This window comes from Lates calcarifer, linkage group LG21 (genome assembly GCF_001640805.2).
Source record: "Lates calcarifer isolate ASB-BC8 linkage group LG21, TLL_Latcal_v3, whole genome shotgun sequence".
NCBI lineage: Eukaryota > Metazoa > Chordata > Actinopteri > Centropomidae > Lates > Lates calcarifer.
This window is the reverse complement of record NC_066853.1, coordinates 15,951,089-15,971,309: the sequence shown is the minus strand read 5'-3', so window position 1 is coordinate 15,971,309 and position 20,221 is coordinate 15,951,089. Positions and strand designations below refer to the sequence as shown.

The window sequence follows — 20,221 nt, the reverse complement described above, 5'->3', positions numbered from 1 at the left end:
GATTATTTTAGTTTCTTGTTTTCTCCTTCCGTCTTTTTTCTCTTTCTCTTTTCTTTCTTCTGAGGAATTATTATCTTTTACCTAGAAACACATATTACTTCAGTAAACAGCACACCTTTAAAGCAGTCTTCTTGCAACACAAATGCTTGAAGCATCAAGAAATAATATGTAAATTCTAAATCTAATTATCTTTTCAGCCACTAAATAAACCCAGTAAATTGCTTGGTTTGCTTTTTTCTCAGGTGTTACATTTGTTAAGCATTTTAAGATGGTACTGTAGGCTGTGGTTGCCTGTGCAGTGCTTTTAAGGCTGACACAGTTTAGATGGAGTCTCCTGAAGTGGTTACCCCAATTATTTTACTTTAAACCAGCCAGTTCTAAGTTGGACAGTATAATGTATGATAGAGAATAAAACTATAAAAAAAAGTAAATTTAGGGTGGCACTGTGATGCAGTGGTTAGCTGTCACCTCACAGCAAGAAGGTTCCGGGTTCGAGCCCTGGTTCAAGCGCCCATCCAAAGACATGCATGTTAGGTTAACTGGTGACTCTAAATTGCCTGTAGATGTGAATGTGAATGTGAGTGTGAATGGTTGTTTGTCTAGATATATTGGCCCTGCGATTGACTGGCGATCTGTACAGGCCTCTCGCCCAATGTCAGCCGACCCTTAAAGGATAAGCGGTATAGATAACGACTGGATGAAAAGTAAATTCAAGAGACTATGTCAGCCTCAAAAGTATATCCTACAGCATGTTTTCCAGCAGTCCTCTGTCTCATGTCGCCTGGTGTCACACACGCTTAAGACTTTCATCTCAGTGTCGCACTTAAAAAGCATGTTTACATGTTTTCGTGTGTGTGAGCGTGAATGTGTGTTTATGTCCAGGTCAGCAGAGCTTGTACATGTATAGGTGCATGTTCATAATAAATGCCTGTGTATTCCTTGAAAAAGTAGAATAGTCTCATCCGCACTCGTCCATGGAAATGAACATCAGTCTTACAGGTCAATGGGCCTTTTCGTGCCAATGACACCATCTCAGGAACACATATATTCTCTCAGGCATCATTACATTCCACCTCCTTTTCCTCCTTCTTACCCTCCCTCCTCCTCTTTCTCCCTCTCTCCTTTTACCGCACTTTTGTTTGTACTTACTTTTTTTTTCATTGCTCACAATGTCATTGAATCTATTAACCTCCCTTTGACCACAGGCTCTCCCTCTGCCACACAATCTGTGAATGTGTTTAGAAAGAGATGCCATCTAATACCACTGGAATGCATGCAAACATCTAGCTTTATACCTCTTTGGCATACTTTGTGGTCTTTCAGTGAGAATGGTAAATTCCCCAGAGAGCACAAAACAAATATGTGGAAGGGATGCAAGCAGAGTAAACAATGCAGCCCGCCAAATATAGACACATAAAAGACATCAGTAGATGCTATTGGGACAACAAGGCCAGGTTTTCGTTTGATATCACAGTGGGTTGAAAGTTAAAGTTTCTGATTGGTTGACTGACTAATCAGCAAATACAGGAGGACTCTGTCCAGAAAGTGGCTCCAGAGGATGTTGTGCTACCTAACTCGCAGCGACTGTTAACCTCCCCATCCATCAGTGGGAGAGCAGCCGTGACACAAAAAACCTGCTTCTTCCATTAGAGCCCTGACAGAGCCTAATGCTTGTCCTTGTGCTCTCTCCCTCTCTCTTTGGCCCGGTATCTCTCTGTTACAATAATGAAGTCCTCCACCTCCTTCTCCTATGAAGTGAGCAACTACACAAGTCTTTAATAATACTTTTTTTGTTACCAACTCCTCAGTGCCTCTTTCTTTTCCCTTGATTCCCTCGTCTTTGAGGGATGAAGGGACTCACGTTGGCAATAGTGTGAATTAGCACACAGACACATAGGGATGAAAGACCAGCTCTTATTATGGCCTAAATGCATGAGCACACTTCTGGGAATAGAGATGTGTAAATGAGCTCCACACACCCAAGTGCTGTCTTTTCTGGGCTGTTGTTTTGCTCTTTTAAATAATTGACAAGGCTGTGCTTGTGAAGACAGGGACAAATCTGCTGAGTTAATGTCCCAGCCAGAGGAGTTTTAGCACCAAACGCTATCAATCCCCCCTACATAGAATTGTTACCGCCATGGCAGTTCATAAATCTTATGTAACCCCAGCTCAGCGATACAAGAAGTCAGTATTCTACTAGTGTGTTCTGTTTATTGTATCACTGGAGAGCTGGCAGCAGATGACATCTGCTATATTTACCCTCTAGATTATGTTCCATTTCCAAACAACACTATAACGTCAGGCAGGTCTCTGCATCGGGGCTGGGGACATATTAACGTGATTGCTGAGGGCAAACTGTATGCTGTTCCCTGCCATCTGGGAATGAGGAAACTTGTAGTTTTAGTGAGAGTTGGAGCTGTCAGGGGTGCACACATGGCTCAGACGGGGATCTTATACGGCGGTGTTGGGGCAGAGCCGTGGCAGTGTTCACTGTCAAACTGTGGCATCTCTGTGTTCTTCAGCCTCCCATGGGAATTGATTGAGGCCTTGACTGGGAGCAGCTACGAGACACAGCGTACATGGTACTGACTATCTATTAGCCTGACGTTTTTTTTTTTTTTTTTGTTGTTTTTTTTTTTCTTGCTTCTTTTCTCTTTCTTTGACTGCAGGCGAGGCAGGATGCAGCTTTCTCTTCAAGGTCCCTTGCCAACCACAACAGATGGGTGGAAACCTCTCTTCGGAATAAAAACAGCTCTGAGCTTTCCCCTTTTGCTCACCATTAAAATCAAGACAAAAAAAACACTCCTGCAATGCCAAGGGAAGAAAATCCATATTTGATGGTGTTCTCATACAAACGCCCTTACTCCGCCTTTAGACCTCACTGCTGTGACATCTGTCCCTTTGTTGTTCCAAAATGACAGCCAAGAACAAGATGACAAAATGTTCTGAGAGTAGTTTGCTTTCCAAGCAGTTTCATCTTAAACAGAGAGGCACCTGAATTTTAACCTGAGCAACGTGCAAAGGAAAACTCTTCATTAGGATGCACAACTGAAACCCTTGCAGGATCAAGGTGATCGGAATGTAAAACAACCAGCTACCGGTTTCACTACTCTTCACCACTGTCTCTATTCCATCCTAAAGCAAGGTCTCCCCAGCTACACCTCTTGCCCCCCCCAAAAAAATAAAAATAAAAAGGCACCGCAACATCAGTTAAGGTGGCCAGGGATGTGGTGCAGCACAATACCAACTTTCTTTGAACACTCTTCCTGCCTGCACCATGTGTCACAATCCACCACAGTGTGTCATTTGAGTCAAGCCAGAGCTCTGTACTCTTTACCAAGTACTGGAATAATTAACCTGCTTATCTCTGGCACACAAAACAACACCTTGCACCTCTATTGTGAGTTTGATGCCCAGTGTTTATGATGCAAGGTCTTAATGGCTCGAATAATTTCTATGAGTGAGGGCCAATGCTGAAGAGCAATGCTTGTTAGAGAAGGAAAACAGACAAATGTCAAGGACTTCGCTCTCATTCAGAGCTACTGAAATACAGAAGGAGCGAGTGTGAGAGAGGTCCTCTCTGCACCAGAAATAGATCTCAATTCGATGAAGGTAGGCTGTGAACATGCCAGGACGTTTTTGACTCAGATTTAGGCAGATGAGTGGGAAAAAAAATCGAGGGTAAATTGAAACTGGTAATTCCAGTCCATTCTTATCCCCATTGTACCATCCTTAATAAGGTCAAAACATGGTTCTGCTGCTGTAAATGATTGAATTTAAGACCATTCTAAGACAATTGTGAGGGATTTGCATATAAAAAGATGTGTGATTGTGAAAAAGACCTTGGCCTATATTCTGTAATTACTACAACTCCATCTGTCTCTCAGTCCTGCCTTTTAAATAATACTCATCCATTCCTTTCTTCAAATATCTTTTGGATTCTATAGTGAATCCCGCTGTCGTCCTCGAGCCATTATACGAGACAACATCTGGCACCAGTATCTCATCGATTCACTCATGAAATACGTAATACAATGAAATCATGCTGCTTTCAAGGATTAGTTTATCAAAAATCAAAGCCAACTTTGTCACAGTGGAGGTTTTTCCCTATGTGCACCCAAAGCCTAACAAGATTGCAGTGGCACCCCACAATTAGCCTAATCATCCTACAGTTAGTTAGAGTGGTTCGGCAGTTTGCAAAATCACAGGCCACAGCATGCATTAACATTGCAGGGCAGAATTAATCCTAACAGGTTGCAGCAATTACCTGAGCCCTGACTGTTCCTGAAAGTCAGTCCCAGCCGTGACAGACGTGTGAGCACAGATAACATTTGCCAGAACACAGCCATGGCAGATATTACAAGCACTAAGCTCAGATGTGACTGTGACAGTCGCCTGTCTCATTAAAGCCAGGGACGAGGAGGCCGGCTCTAGTGGAGCTGTGGAGCAGGAGGTGAGTGGAGTGACAGTGAGCCAAAGACAGGAGCCCGGGAAAAATTGAAAGATGATTGTTGTTCCTTTTTCTCATCACATTCCCCCACTGAGTGTTTTAATTTCACCCAGCAGCCAGAGCAGAAATTTTCATTTGGACACATCTTTAAACCTGCACACTGCGGAGACTGAGTTAGCCATTGTTTTCACGTCAAACATCTTGAAATAAATGAGTTCTGACTGTGACATGGATGGAGTGTGAGATTAATTGGAGACATAATAAATAAGATGAATCAATGCCAGGAGTCAGATCAGTTCAGACTTTGTGTTGCACAGGAGAGTATGCATGCCAGCGTGTACATACTCAGTACATGCCTATGTTGATGAGCTTACATGTAAACCCAATTACAGATCTGTCTCTTCCTTTATCTGATAATAAGTACACCAAATATTTGTGACAGACTGCTCTCCATTCTCCTTTTCTTAACCTCTGCTTTATCTTGTGATGATATGCCACTCCATCTTGAGGACTTGCTACCTCTCAATGCCAAAAGGGCAGATGCCCAGGTGCTGGTATAGCTGAATTGCTGTCCTCAGCACACAAAGGCAATGTCGCCTGGGGAGGATGGGCTCAGGAAGCGGGGGAGAACTGTCAGAGTAACAGGAGAGCACCTGGGATTACTGTCAACAGTCTCCTGGACTGTCTCCCTCTGCCTCTCCCCCACCTCCCTCCTGTCTCCTAAGATCCATGGCATTCTCATTGACATTGACCTTTAAACTCCAATTAGCCACTTAATCAGAAATTAATTATTAATATTAGAAAAACCAACAGGGCTTAGGTTGTTTGTCTCTTTCACCTCATTATCATCCACTAATGACCATCCTTGCATCTCATTTCCACAGCAAAGGCAGAGGAGAGGCGTTTGCACGAGAATCAGGTAATTTTTTTTTAAAGGGCAAACACGAGATGGACAGATTTTTCCATGCATGTTCTGTAATTTTCACCCCTGACTCCTCTTCCAAGTTGGAACGTCCTGTGGATTTAATCATTCAGATGTCTCTTCAGACTGCATTAATAAGTGAGTCCTCAGCTGCATAAGAGCACCGCATCCACTTCTGAACTCGGAGCCCTCATGCCCTAATTCAGTGTGAAATGGTTGACAGGGAAGTGTGAAAATGGCTCCGGGAGAAAAACAACAGTTCATGGCAACCAAAAAAAAAAAGGGGACATGCACACTAGTCGGTACTGTCTTCTCCATACACACACATACACACACACTTGTTAATTATTTGTCATCTTCACTTAGGCATCATGTGGTGAAACAATGCCAGAGGCTTCCATGGAAACACTCCTGAGTATTGGCCACTAAATAAATGGCTTTTTGGATTTCAACAATCTCCTTGGACTAAATAAAAAAAAAATGGAATGCACTGACAGAGCCAGAGGTGCATCGTGTGGCAGCATAATAAATGTGACTCAGCTATCCAATAATTGGTAATGTTCCTCTGTCAATTATCCTTGACGCTGTGTTTTAGGGCTAAATCTAGAGACTACCAATGGGTCAGTTTGTTCAAGTATTCGCTTGCCTTATCCTATTAAACCTATTAAAGGTTTCAAGCACATAAAAAACACAATTAAACATTTGCTTATATGACAAATTTTGGTGCATCTTGATGTTCTGATCAGCCAGTCCCACTGTTTTAAACGAAGAAGTGTAGAAGGTCTTAAAATTTACATTCTTAAACAAGTGTCAGACAGGAGTAGAAATGTTGTCCTCCTCTCAGATTTTCTTTCTATTTTTCGGGCAGCTTATAAAGATTTAGGGGATCAGTTTGAGGTTTATATTTTTGCTCCTCTCTACATTATCCTCTTCACTTCTCCTCAAACCTCCTCTCCTCCAAACCCTCAGTCATCAGTCCGCGCTGCCTCTCACCCGCGTGGAAACACAAACCAGGCTGAAAAGTACAACAATGCAGAGTTGACAAGGAGTGATAGCAGAAGGCTGACACAGTGAGAGGATTAGGAAGATGATAATATGAGCAGGGAATCTATTCTCTTTAAATAGAACTCTCTGCGGGCCTCAACGATGGCTGGAAGTTTGCTGCACATTACAGTGGCAGATGGGCATTTATTGCTCTTGTGCAAATTCATGTCGTCATATCAAATCACTTGCATGGGGTTCTCTTCAGGGTGCTGCCTGTCTCTCTTCTGTTTGTCGTTTGGTAACGAAGACAGATCTTTTGTTTTTATAACTTCAGTATTTTTTGATCATCTGCATGGCACAACATTTCTATGAATCATTTCTCATCCTTTGGTTTAAAACATCTCCCTGACAGAGGAGAGGGGCCTCTTGACATCTGTGTGTCATTTGATATTGTGGAGAGCAGAATCGGAGCTGTGTTGGCTGAAGAGTCACTCTGACACCCCCAGTATAGGTTCGCGAGATACGGCCCGCACAAGTGAGCCCAGCTGGAGAGCTGAAGAGCAGAGGCCACAGGTGTTTCCCTTGTACTGCATTCATCGTGCTGAGCTCATTAATGGCAAATCCTTCAGCCCTGTCTGCTTGTACTGAAAACAGCATGAGCAATGCGCTACTTTAAAGTCAATACTCGTAAGTGCGGTTGATTTAGGAAATATGATTACTAAATGCTACAGCATTTCATAATGGCTACAGCTAATTATCTTTGCATATTGTCAATCAGTGGAGATGGAAGATAAAGGAACAGACTGGGGTTTTTTTTTTTTTGTTTGAGATGGCATATTTATGACACAATTTTCATAGTTTGAATTGATTAGCACTTATACAATTGCTGATGTGTATGCCAGTGTGCACAAACACAAAGCTTGCGTGATCTGTGCTGTTGTTACAACCCCCCTTTGTTCTCTCAGAGCTAAATTCCATTTAAAGAATGCTCATCACATTAAATGAAGTCAGTGCAAATGCATTTCCAAATTAGTCTTATCTTGCAAGTCTGACACTTACAAAAAGCAAACCTTTCCATATTTGTGCATCCATGTGTGTGTGTGTGTGTGTGTGTGTGTGAGCATGCATGTGTGCGCACACCTCTCTGCTTTTGTGAGCCCTTCAGAGGTACTATTTTAGGTTAAGAAGGTGGATTTATGGTTGATGATGGATTAGCTTAAAGTTCAGGTATAAGGGTTGAGGTAAGGCATGTAGCGCTGATGCTTAAAGCTGCTTATCAGTGGTTTTGCATGTTTTAGCCTGTTAAGTACAAATTATGTATGTGTTCCATTACAGCCAAAACAGACCAGTTTTCCAGAGCATGACTTAGGTTGTGAGTGATTTCCTGTAGCTCCCAGGCAGCCATCAGTTTCAGTTCATGCCAGTGCAGTAAGAAGATCTGCTTGTAGAGACTAAACACACTTGAGCTGACACACCTGGAGCATCACACTGTACATTCAGTTGCCTCCATTTTTTTGTTACAGGTTAGATTGTCACTGTGTGGTCAACAGAGACGCAGTAAGGGGCAGTTCTGTTTTGCATTTAAAAGCTTTGAAATCTTAAATGTCATGTGCGCTCTGACGTACTTATAAGCACCAATAAAAAGGACTTTAAAAATACTTTCTGCCTGCCATAGCTTCACCACAGAACAGTGACGCAAGTTACTGAAAATAAAGCAGAATTCACATTGTGATACTCTCAAGCATGTTTCAAGTCTTTGCAAATTGATTTTCATGCTGTTCTGAAATGAATAGAAACCAGTGGCTGTCCATGGGAGTGGGAAAATCTATGACACCCAGGTCAGCAATACATTTGTAATAAATGGGCTAAAACATGCAAAACCATTAACGCATGATGGAATAAATGTAATCAGCAGAGCATCCCCATAATGATAGAAGTGCAAGGATGTGTATGTACGTTTATGTTTCTGTTTGGGGAGAAGGAGGGTACACACTGACAAGTGTTTCTTTTCCAACAAGTATGTGAGTAAGAGGTGGCATAAAGCCCTAGCTGAGCTTCTTCCAGTAATCCTGAATAACATGTAATGGCAATTACAGCACGTCACAGTATGGTATATTCAGTGGATATCTCATCCTTTCCATCTCAGACCTGTTCTGACAGATCATCCCTTGTGCCCACTCTATGGCTGACTGGTTTTGAGAAAAAGAGAGATCGTAAAAGCGAGACAGAGAGATAGACAGGAAAGCCAAGACAAAGATGGAGTGATATGTGTGCTTGCATGGCTACATAGATGTACACATGTACCCAGACACGAAACTCATCCCCACATGTACTTGTAAAAGCCATAGAGAAGACATACACACACAGGCAGAATCACAAACACCATTCAGACTGTTCAAACAATGATATGAGGACTATGTTGTCTCACCTGCAGTTGAATACACACCACAGCAAACGTTGTACATGTCTAGACATATTTGTGGATTGCATCGACATGATCCACAACCTGCACAGACCTGCACAGACCCATGGCCCACAGATGAAGTGATCAGCAGACTGTCAGACAAAGTGTGAACCAAAAGGCCATCATAAAATCTGCGTGTCCACTCCATTAACATGGTAATTAGGCACAGCTAGCCACAATGTGAAGTCAACCTAAGAGCTGCTGCCAACGGGTGTCAGCTAAGACACTCTCCCTCTCTCTCCACACTCGTGAATGGTCATGGTAAATGCTGTGCCTGATGCATCAGCCAGGCTCCCCCGAATGTGTTATTTTAGGTGCAAAATAATTCAAATTCACCAGAGAACTTCTGCACCGTTCCTGCCAACGCTGACGCATCACTGCCTCACTATTGTAGACTCAGACATGCTGGCATGCCGAGCACTTTTGGCAGACTGGTGAAATCTGTACTTTGAAGTCGTTTGTCTTGAATTAAGTGATTTTCTGTCCGGCACCATGCAGTGGTAAGACAGCTGATTCACATACAAAAGCCTTGGACGGAGCAGGGATAGAGCATGTTTGGAGAACAAAGTCAGCAGACGCCAATCATTGTGGTTTCAGCTCTTCATTTAACCCCGTGCGTAAATGGGAAATGAATGTGTGGTGTGGAAAGTCATCTCCTTGAGGATCTGTTGATGATGATACATCATCAATTGTAATAGCAGTTACCAGCATTTCCATTAGTTTGACACAGAACAGATATGCACATATGAGATACATTAAAATCTAAAATGCCTCTCTGCACATCGTGACTCATGCCAACCACCCCCCCCCCCAAAAAAAAAAAAAAAAAAAAAATCCAAACGTAACACTCTGACAACAATGAGCTGTTCATTTCTTTTCGAGCCTCATCACTTATGAGAAGCTGTCAGGATGCAGGTTTAGACGATAGGCCTTCCCTCAGAGCTGTTATAGCTATAAACACTCATCACTATGGTGTGTTTCATCTCGACTGTTGGAACAGCAATAATCGATCTGATGGCAGCAAGAAAAACATGTTGTTATTCTCTGCCCCTGAGGCACACAGCAGAAACACACACACACTCAAAGCAGATGGTTTTTCACAAGACGCACTACATAAATACAACAATAACACAGACTGTGAATGTTGTATGGTGACCCCCTCACCAAGCAGTGTTCTTCTCTCTCTCTCTCTCTCTCTCTCTCTCTCTCTCTCTTACACACTCTGTGTGTGTTTTGTGTATGTATGTGAGTGTGTGGCTTTTTAAAGTTTGACTACCTCATATTACTTTCACCTGATATAAATGATATAAAATAACAAAAGCACAGGCTAGCTCAAACTCATGACCAAGCCTAATGCAGTGCTTTCTAAACTGGGGTCTAGGGACCTCCAGGGGGTCCCTGAGGTGGCCCAACGGGCCCCAGCTAAATGTGAGACAGTTTAATTTCACTTTTATTTCACTCCCTAGATGATAGCACAATGGGATCGTGTATTACTGTAATCTGTTCTCACTAGAGGTTTTACTCTCCCTACATGCAGAGCACAGTTAGACAGCTGTATGGCTGTAAGAGCCTAGAAAGAGAGACATTGTTCCCAGGGACCAAAGATGAAGTAAAAGAATAGTCTATGGTCTGATGTGTCATTTGGGGTTGGTGGGGGTGGGGTGTCCAGATATTAAAAGTTTGAGGAGCTCTTCCCTTTTATATGAGGCGCTAAAGGTCTCGAGCGTTTATTGTGTTGCCAGCGGAGAATAACCTTGTGAACCGCGGTTTGATCCATCACATCTAGATGTACTGACACGCAGCAAATAATAACGCTTTCAGCAGGGGTGCAACGCTCGGAGAGATAGCCTTGTGACCCGGGTACAACTCATAAACTGCAGTGCGGCATCAGCTGTATTAATATCACATAGTCGTCGTCCCCATGTTTCCTTTACACAGATGAATATTTAATTCCCAGAAACCTTCGGTGCGTGTTGTGCAAATTAAAGATGCGCTTCAAATGGCGCATCGTCTGTGGCTAATAACATCTGCGGGGCAACGTGGTGCATTATGAATAGGTTACATTTAAACATCTGTTTTATAAAGGTAGAAAGGACCAGCGCTGAATTCATGGAGGCTGCGCTATGAGAGCGCAGATTGCACCTCAGGCTGCGTAAAACGCACAAAATAAGCGAAAATAGCAAAATGGTGAAACAAATTTGGAGGATAAAGTTGAGATTTACTCACCCCTTTTGAACATTTTGTAGGCCTAGGTGTGTTTCGTCTTCTGTCCTATGAGAATCATCTATTCCTATATTCCAGACTTAAAACTTGTGCGCTTTAGTTTTGAAGTTGATCCGGAGCTTTCGCGGCTCGATCGCGTGAATGTCAGTTGTCACTCCTCGGGATTCTCTTTTCTTTGCGATCCACTGTATTGAGTTGCACTGCAGGCTGCCGCGGATTTGATGAACACTGACAACAAACAATAATCTCCTTTCCCACAAAGTCTGGCGGACCTCGGTCGGACCTGGGAAATTAGGCGGCAATCGCTGCGAATCAGACGCGCTAAAATCATCCCCCTCTGTCCGAAATAATGATAACTCCAGTGCGTGTGATGAGCGCAAACAGTAGTCCGATACAACCTCTTGATAGCAGCCAACTCCTTCTTCTTCTTCTTTATTATTTAAAGATGCAAATGACCGTACAGGCTGCAAATCAGTTCTGGGGGCAAGTCGACGGTGAACACAGGCAGTCTCCAAAAAAACCCACAGATATTTAAATCCAAGTGGCCAATCTCAAATTCTCCTCTCGGTGCTTCAGAGCCGTTCAAATCGCATCATATTCGTTAAAATCTCTAATTAACATAAGATATTTGGATTCACATTCCGCCTCTGATGTCGGATTATAAACGCAGACTCCTCAAATCCTCCTTAATAATGTAGACTTTGATGCTTTCGGTTTCCTTAAAAACTCCCCCCCCCCTTTTTTTTTTCAGTTCTCCTCACCACTCGCAGTTGTTACATTTCTGTGATCTTGTCTGTGTGGATCTCTCTGCTTCTCCACCTATATGGATCAGAGCTCGCTGATGCGCTCAAGGAGGGGAGAAAGTATGTTGTACTGCCTCAGCCCCTCCACCGGGCAGCATCCTGCTCCATCCCTCTCACTGCCTCTGCCCCCGTCTGCGCCAGCCTGAGACACACTGCTCCCTGACACCAGAGGTCTTCATAATAAATATGATAAATATGATATGACACAAGTGGACTCAACTTGCATATAACAACAAGATATTCAATATATTAACCAGCAGACAGAGCATCAAGGGATAGTTGTGATGCTCCTCATAAAAGAGACTGATTTGATCAGTAGCCTGCACCCAAATAAGTATCAGTAGCCTTATGGATAATAAGCCCCCCCCCCCCCACACACACACACACTCACACACACAAAATTACGTATTATTAGACTTCGTTTAAAGAATATAATTCAATTTAACAGGATGTTATTCATTTCCATTCCTTTATTCCTTTCATGCCTTTATATTTTATATACAAAAAAGTGAACGTAAAGCTTGGATCAGTCATGCAATGTACATTCCCTCGTCCTTTCCTTGTTCTATCTTACTTTCATTTAATTTATTTTAGTGTTTTTTTTTTTTTAACATTCTTACTTTACATAAAATGTATGTTAATGTATGCTAAGCACACAGGAACTGTCGCCTGTGTATATGTTAGGCTGCAAAATATTTAATAAAATTATTTTTTGCTTGAATTATGTTTTGTTTTACTCTTTTTTTAAAAAACTTATTTTATTTTTGTTTTATGTTTTATCTTTTGTTTTATTTAGAAATTGGGCTACGCCTATATGTTTTACCTTTTATTTTATTTTCTATATTATCACTGCAGACTGGAGGACGTTGCACTTAAACTCACAGACATATAGTATACCACAAATGAACCCTTGTGGTCTGCAGGTATGGTCTCCTGTCCCATTCAGTGACATCGGTTACATCGGTGTTCGACTGGTCTCCACTGTCCTCTTCACTCGATTGGTTTCCCCTTTTAGCTCCTCACATGTTTCATGCTTGGGAGAAAAAACATGGCAGCGCCTTCGAGTGAAGTCCAGATTGTTCCTGCCAAAAAGCCCACAGGTAAATACTAACGTGGAATATAAAATGTTTAATACAAGAGGCAGTGAAATATATCATATCTGTGACCACTTTACATTCTTACTCGGCTTCCAGGACGTTAAAGCGGAGCTACACCGACACTATTATGTTCTGCACAGCAGTTTGGTAATGATGCAAACAAGCAAATGAGTAACGGCGTCTAGTATGAATGGTCTTTACTGACTGTCCAGCAGTCTTCATTAGCATCAGCTTAGATGACAAAACACGTAGCCTCATAATTAGCCTTCACCAGACTTCATGAGATCGATGTGGAGTGTCTGAGGAACAGGCAGACAGATATGGTTTGAGGGTTTGTTACACATGGTAACTTTCATTGTCACCACTGCGACGCTGTCCTGGTCAATGTTAATTTTGATTTAGTGCAACAGAAGCTCAGTTTCTGTCTTACTAAATGAATAGAAGTCACATATTACCGCCTGAAAACTTGACATTTTCTCTAATTACATGGTTGGAGAAATATAATTTACCGCTGAGCATAGCGTCTTAGATAACGTAATGATATTCTATTAAACTTAATTGCATTGGTTGCTTTTCCTATATTGGATTTTTATTGCACTAATGTTTTTACAGTTCACAGCTGGGTCTGATGTACTTACCGTCAATGCTAATGGTGTTTATTTAGAAAAGGCATAAGTTACATTATTTGTCTTGGCAGCCATGCAGTGTTTCCCCACAGAATGACACTGCATACACAAGCTAACTTTGATCTAAGAGAGGTATTTTTCCTACATGATTTAACACAATCACACCATGCATTCTAATCTTCCACTGGTAGACGTTTGAACTGGAGACAAACACAGAAATTGTTTTGGGTGAGGCCATATCTCTACATTCTGGATATGGGGAAGCGCTAATTGCACTACTATAACGTTAGCTCTTTGCAGTCTCTACAGCTCTAAGTTAAGTCCTGTTTTCACAAAGCAATTAAGATAGACTCATGGGGGGGTCAGAATGGTTTTGACCTGCCAAAAAGTCTTAATCACTGCAAGACATCTCTATATTGAGTGAGGTGGTGCAGGGCTATTGACAGAGAGCTGAAAGGTGATGATCCTTGTGGCCCACGTGTAGGAAGGGCCTGCAAAAACATTCAGTAGGAAAGGACCAGAATGGTTGTTTTTGTAAGCAGTTAGACACTAGTGAGTTTGCTTAGTCATTTGTAGATATTAAGTGAGCAGAGCAGCAGTTTTAGTGATTTTATACAGATATGTAATTTACTGTGCGTGTCAGTAATCAGAACTTGAGCTTTTCTTGATTACACATCTGTCAGAGAAATAACAAATATCACTGTCTGGTGCAAGATTATATAGAAGTAGTTCAAGTGGTTACATTAATTATGACAACTGCAGTCTCTCTTTTGTAAAAACAAAACAAAACAAAACAAAACAAAAAAACCCCCACTAATTTCAATAAAATGGTGGGAAATAAACTAGTGCATAGCCCTGCTGTCAGCAGTGGACCTGCAGCACTGTCAAACAGCCGAGAGCCGACAGAATGTTGTCCCCAAAGTACAAATTATGGCTGGTTTCAGAAGGCAGCAGAACAAAGGGCAATAAATTATAAATTGCTGGTGCAGTCCCAGTATTAGAGTATACATTGTTCTTGTTTCTGAAATCCTTCCTGTACCTGAGAACAAGTGGGGCTATGCTGAACTCAAACTCTGCCAGTAAAATGAGAGCAAAACCTCCCCTAGTGTTTCTCCCATTTCAGCTGACATTTCAAGCTACCCAGCAGCTTGTAGAAAATTATTTTGAGAAGATGCTACAAGGACAAATTTGTCTAATTCCCCACCTCTCCTAACTCATTACGAGTGGCCTATCACTGCAGAGGTATGAGGGGTGCATTTGCAAAGTTAGAATGAGAGAGAACAACTTTCCAGAACTGTATAACCCCCTCTCCACACCCCTAGAGCATGCAAACTGCAGAGCATGTCGGAAGCTTGTTTTTAAAGAAGTGATCCGCGCAGGCGGCTCCCAATGAATAACTTCACAGATGACTCATACATTTGTCTGTAGAATGTAAGTAGAGTTAGGTCTGTTAGATATGGCTTCAATCTGTGTTCACCGCATGGCTAACAGCTCAATCATTTAACTCTCTTTTCAGTCCGAGGACCACGGCGGGTAGCCAATCAAATTCCTGATGAAATCCTGCAAGACTCCGAGTTACAGGAGGCGATCAAAGCCCTGCCTGCAAATTACAACTTTGAGATCCACAAGACAGTTTGGCGAGTGAGACAAGCCAATGCTAAAAGAGGTGAGTTCTGTTCTTTCTCGATATACTGTACACACCTGATTCAGTTTTCATTAGGAATCTACATTGACAAAGACAGTCACTGTAGTTGCTGCAAGGGGAAAAAAATTTTGATTTCAAATGATAGAAGAGCAGTAGTAGAGTTAACCTCTACTGGAAAGGTAAAATAGGGTCTGGCTGCGCCTCACTTAAGTATATTGTGCTCACAAGTACAGTCTAAGTACGGCTAAGTGCACACACAGATGCACAGAAAACTAAAGTGCTTGTGCTAGAGGCTTTTAAAATGCACAACTGACCTCTGAATTAAGTTACATTAGCCGGACTGGAGCAGAGGCTAAGTTGAAGTTACTTTGAAGTAAAGGATCTGTAATATATACAGTCTCTTACACAGCCTATATTTACATTAGAGGAATAGTTGCTGTTTGTTGCCATATTTGTTTAGTTTTGTTTTGTCCTCTATAATGTTGTTCTGTCTTATTATGGGCTCATTAGTCGACTGTGAAGCACTTTGAACTGCACTAACCTGTATGAAAGGTGCTATACAAATAAAGTTTGCTTGATTGATTCATTTGATGTGAACTGACGGGGATGGTGCAGACATTACAGTTTTCTGTTAGAAGTGAAAAAAATGAAAGCCACTTATCACCAACCATCATTACTTTGATTAGCTGAAGTCTTATGGAACAGTTCAGCATTGCAGTACTTTCTTTTGTATTGTTCCTCAGACCTCATTAAGAATTACTTTTCAAGTTTATGGAGCATTAGCATTACACAGTGAATGTCTGAACACACGGGATATAGAGCATTAAGAATCCTTCACTTAAAGAAAGCAGTTGCATTAATACAAAATGCCGTCCCTGAGTGCATCTGTGCTTTGACCTACTTTGATGACTATTGTACACTCTGTAACCTGCAAGGTTCACACAGATTTATCCTGTGTGTTGTGACAAATCAGCAACAGACCTAGTTTTCAAAAGGCCATGTAGGTCATACCATAATGACATCACCGAACACATTTAACAATACATCAAAAACTGAATAAAAAAACACTGGTACATCCAAGATGTGATGTACTTGCACCCCTGTCTAGATGTTATTCAGTAAAAGCCTTTTTCTTGTGGTGTGTTCACTCTTTCTGTTCAGCATAGACTCCAAAGTGAAGCTGGCTGCTTTTTACAAGCACTCCATGTCCAGTGTATTTTGCAGTCAGTTAACAATGAATATATGAGGGGGATCTGTGAGCCCTCTTTGATGATCTTTTGGGGGGGACTAAAAACAAATACAGGAATACGCGAAATAAGATTTTTTCTTTTCTTTTTCCTTTTTTTTTTTTTTACCCGTATTGAAAGCAGAATTTAGCCTCATGAACAACAAACATTACAAATCCCAGTCTCAAAGCAAAAGGAGAACAAATATTGTTATCTGTCAGCTGCAAAATTGGGAAACAATCTCTGTTGCCTCTTTTACAAAATATCCAGACATCATATCTTTTGTTGTGACATCCTTTGTTTATTGGTGTTATTTCAGGATGGAGGTCATACAGGATATACTAGGTCACTTAAAAAGATAGTGTGGTCAAACAACATAATCAGATCTGAGCAAAAAATGCTGAGTTGAGTAGCAAGGTCTGCAGTGGGATTGTAGCCTCAGGACTAACAGAGTGTGGACACAGTGGGAGCCTTCACTGACATTGATGCTGTGGTGTATGGCAACAAGCCAATCATTTTTGTTGCTTTAGAGCAAGTTTAGTAACATTTGATGGTAATATTGCATTGTTACTGCAGGGTGATAATAAAATGATATGAGGAGCACCCTATTAGTTAACATTCAGACCTGAATCTATACTCTTGTGTCTTTTGTCTTTTCAGTCAGTTGTCAGTATAAAGCTGACAAAGAAAACATTTAGAGATTTCTAAGAGAGTTAAATATTTTAGGTTTTTTTTTTTTTCATTTAAATGACAGGTTCACACTGGGTGTGTGAGTACAGGTTTAGACCTCAAAAAATGTGAACTTTAACGCCATATCTACTTCAGTATCTGCCCTCATTTGTTGTTAATGTATCTTTTGACTTTTCCTCATGTTTTGGCATCCCCTGTGAAGAAGGTCATGGGGTAGCGTTACAATGGTGGCCCCCAGCAGAAGAAAAAAATAGTCCTTCACTAATATAAATGTCAAAATGTGTAGTCTTCCACTCATTCCTGCCTCGGGTGGAAATATGCAGATGGCATGCCAAGAGGATTGAATCATGTTTTTAGATGTCCCTGTGGGGAGTGTGTGGTTTACCACAGCCTGCTGGCTTTGCTTTTTTGTTGTGTGACTTTTTTTTTTATTTGTTTTTTTTTTATCAGAGCTCATCCACTCTCTCTGTACTCTGAGAGCATAAAACATCTTATCACCCCTGTCTCTCTCTGTTCCTCTTTGTGTCCATCTGTTTTCTTTGTCATCCTTTGAACCTCTGTTGGGTCTCATAGACGGTGCGTTTGAAATCGAGGACTTAGGAACATACTGTAGAATTGTATTTTATCCTCTTTGCTGAGTTTATAAATAGTCAAAAGCTGTGTGATGTTTTGCCTGATTTTCCCATTTTAATCTAATTGTGTTGTTTTGATACTATCTGCTGTGCATCTCTTTACAAGAGCAGCTCAGTTCTTCAGACTCTCTAACTGCTATTGGCAGTCAGCTGTCTTGATTACTGTTGCACATTCAGTTAAGATAAAGACAAGTGAACAAAAATTTAATTAGGTGATAATAAGTGGCTGACTTGAGTCTAGTGTTGTGTTCATAGAGGAGCAGTAGCAATAAGTGACATGCCCTGGACAGGAACTAAGACCTATGAAATGGCCAGATGGAGGTTCCTAAGGCTAGACTTTCACAAAAAAGATGGAAGCAACATCCATCTATCCATTATCTACACTGCTTCTCTTTTGAGGGTCACACGGGGGCTGGAGCCAGTCTGTGCTGACAATGGGCTAGAGGCAGGGTACACCCTGGACAGGTCGCCAGTCTTGACAGCAATATACAGTACTGTGCAGATGTTTTTACTCTTATCCTTCATCAATACCATCAGAAGGTGTCTGATCAGTCCCAGATTAATTCTGCAGCCGAACAATGAGTCCAATCACACAGTCAGCATCATAAAGAACTGTCCTCAGAGACAAGAAGAACAAGAAGTACTGCAACAGATGGTCTGACCCCCCACAGAGTCCTGATCTCAACATCATGAAGTCAGTCTGGTCATAAGAAATATATAATATATATGTGTTTCCAGATAATGACACCTGCTCTTGCTGTTTAGTTTAACTAATATACCCATACATTTAAGAGGATAAATGTAGACTTTTCTTCTTTTAGCTTTGGTGAAATAAGCATCATCTGAAACTATTGCCAGACCAATCCTGTATAATATTAACAGAAGTATAGAGCCTAAAATAGAGTAATAAAAATCAGATAGTGACATACTGGCTGATTTCAGTTTACATTCAATTCGTAGCATTTTATTATAGCCTATAGTATGTTAAGCAACAGTTTTTCAGCCTCAAAACTACTGAATCACACATGGAAAAAGAGAAGAATTAGGCACAGAGATAAAGCCAAAGAAACAAAAAAGCAGTACGGCCTTGAGTGTCTTGGGGGACCTTGAATCCATGAAGCTGTTTCCCTTGGGGGATTGTGAAATGCCCGCGGAGTTGTTCTGCTTCCCAAGGTCTTCTCACAACTACACTAGAGACAATCAAAAGCTTAGTACAGTTGACAGCTGCCTTGTAGATGTTTCCTTGAAATTCAAGACAATAAGCAACACATGGAGCATTTAATTCCTCCTTTAAGTTTTTTTCATTTTTCCCATGGTACAGCCACTTTTATGAGAGCACAGGGTGTGGGAAAATAAGAAAAGCTGTAATGAGAGAAATCTTTGAAAATGAATTTAGAGTTGTTCAGTGCCGGTGATAGCTACACACCCAACTCAGCCACAGATGGCCCACCACACTAAACAGAAGTGCTTAACAAGTCCAGAATGACAAAACATTGATGGCTGGGGACTTGTTTTTGTTCTCCAATTAATTAATGGTCCTTTTCTAAATAGTCTTTTTGTGCCACCCCCAATAACAGAACTACTGTTTTCTTTCATCTCCAAATACAAAATGACTCCCCAGTAAGCAGTCCAAGATGGCCTTTTCTCCGCTGTCTGAACAACGTGTTCCTTTTGTAGAAAACATGACAGTAGTGAGAGTGCTGGCTGCCAGTGTAAAGTTCAAGCAGATCAGAGTCAGTGCTATCTACAGACCGGACACACTCACGTGGATGTACACCAATCAGCCACAACATTAAAACCACCTGCCTAACATTGTGTAAAAGACCTACTGCAGCCAAAACAGCTCTGACCCCTCAGGGCATGGACATGGGACCTCTGAGGTGTCCTGTGGTGGCTGGCTCTGTAGATCTCACATACATAACAAGATAATCAATGTTAATCACTTGTTAGTGGTTATGTTGTGGCTGATTGGTGTATGCCAATGTTGAATCAGCACCTGTCAGTTTAAGTGTCATAGAAGTAGGATTTATTGCAGGACTGTTGTATTAGACTGGTGTACCTAATAAAATTGCAAGTAGGTGTAGGTGTTTATTCATTCAATTAATGCATTTTGTCCCCTTTGTCTAATATTGGCCATTTAGGACAGACATGTGTTATCAACCTGTATACTACTTCTGCTTTAGTTGTTCCTATTGTGGTTGAGTGACACAATGCATCACATCACATCCTAAATGTTACTGTATACATTCACACACCCAAATTTTAATCTACTACAGGACAATCCCTATCTGCAGCTGTATTCTCGTCTTCCTAGCCCTTACCCCCTTTTGAAAATTCGGAGCAATCCCTTGGCTTTGTCCGGTCAGTCGGCCGTTGACTGATAAATTGGTCTTCCCAGCAGTTTCTTAGTTTACCTTCTGTGTTGTTTGAGTGTTAACATAATCCTATGTGTAGTGCCC

At 41.5% G+C, this 20,221-nt stretch overlaps 2 protein-coding genes across 2 annotated transcripts in view; one reads left to right on the top strand and one right to left on the bottom strand.

Moving 5' to 3' along the window:
- Positions 1-12,038, bottom strand: part of rtn4rl1b (reticulon 4 receptor-like 1b) — a 129,740-nt gene extending 117,702 nt beyond the window's left edge. The window contains exon 1 of the mRNA XM_051065441.1: positions 11,047-12,038. Coding sequence (XP_050921398.1) covers positions 11,047-11,059 — 13 coding nt within the window. The 5' untranslated portion in view covers positions 11,060-12,038. The remainder of the gene's footprint in view (positions 1-11,046) is intronic.
- Positions 12,039-12,851: 813 nt separating this feature from the next.
- The window catches only part of dph1 (diphthamide biosynthesis 1), a 52,109-nt gene continuing 44,739 nt past the window's right edge, over positions 12,852-20,221 (top strand). The window contains 2 exon segments of the mRNA XM_018668235.2: positions 12,852-12,946; positions 15,086-15,235. Of these exon segments, the coding sequence (XP_018523751.1) occupies positions 12,877-12,946; positions 15,086-15,235 (220 nt within the window). The 5' untranslated portion in view covers positions 12,852-12,876.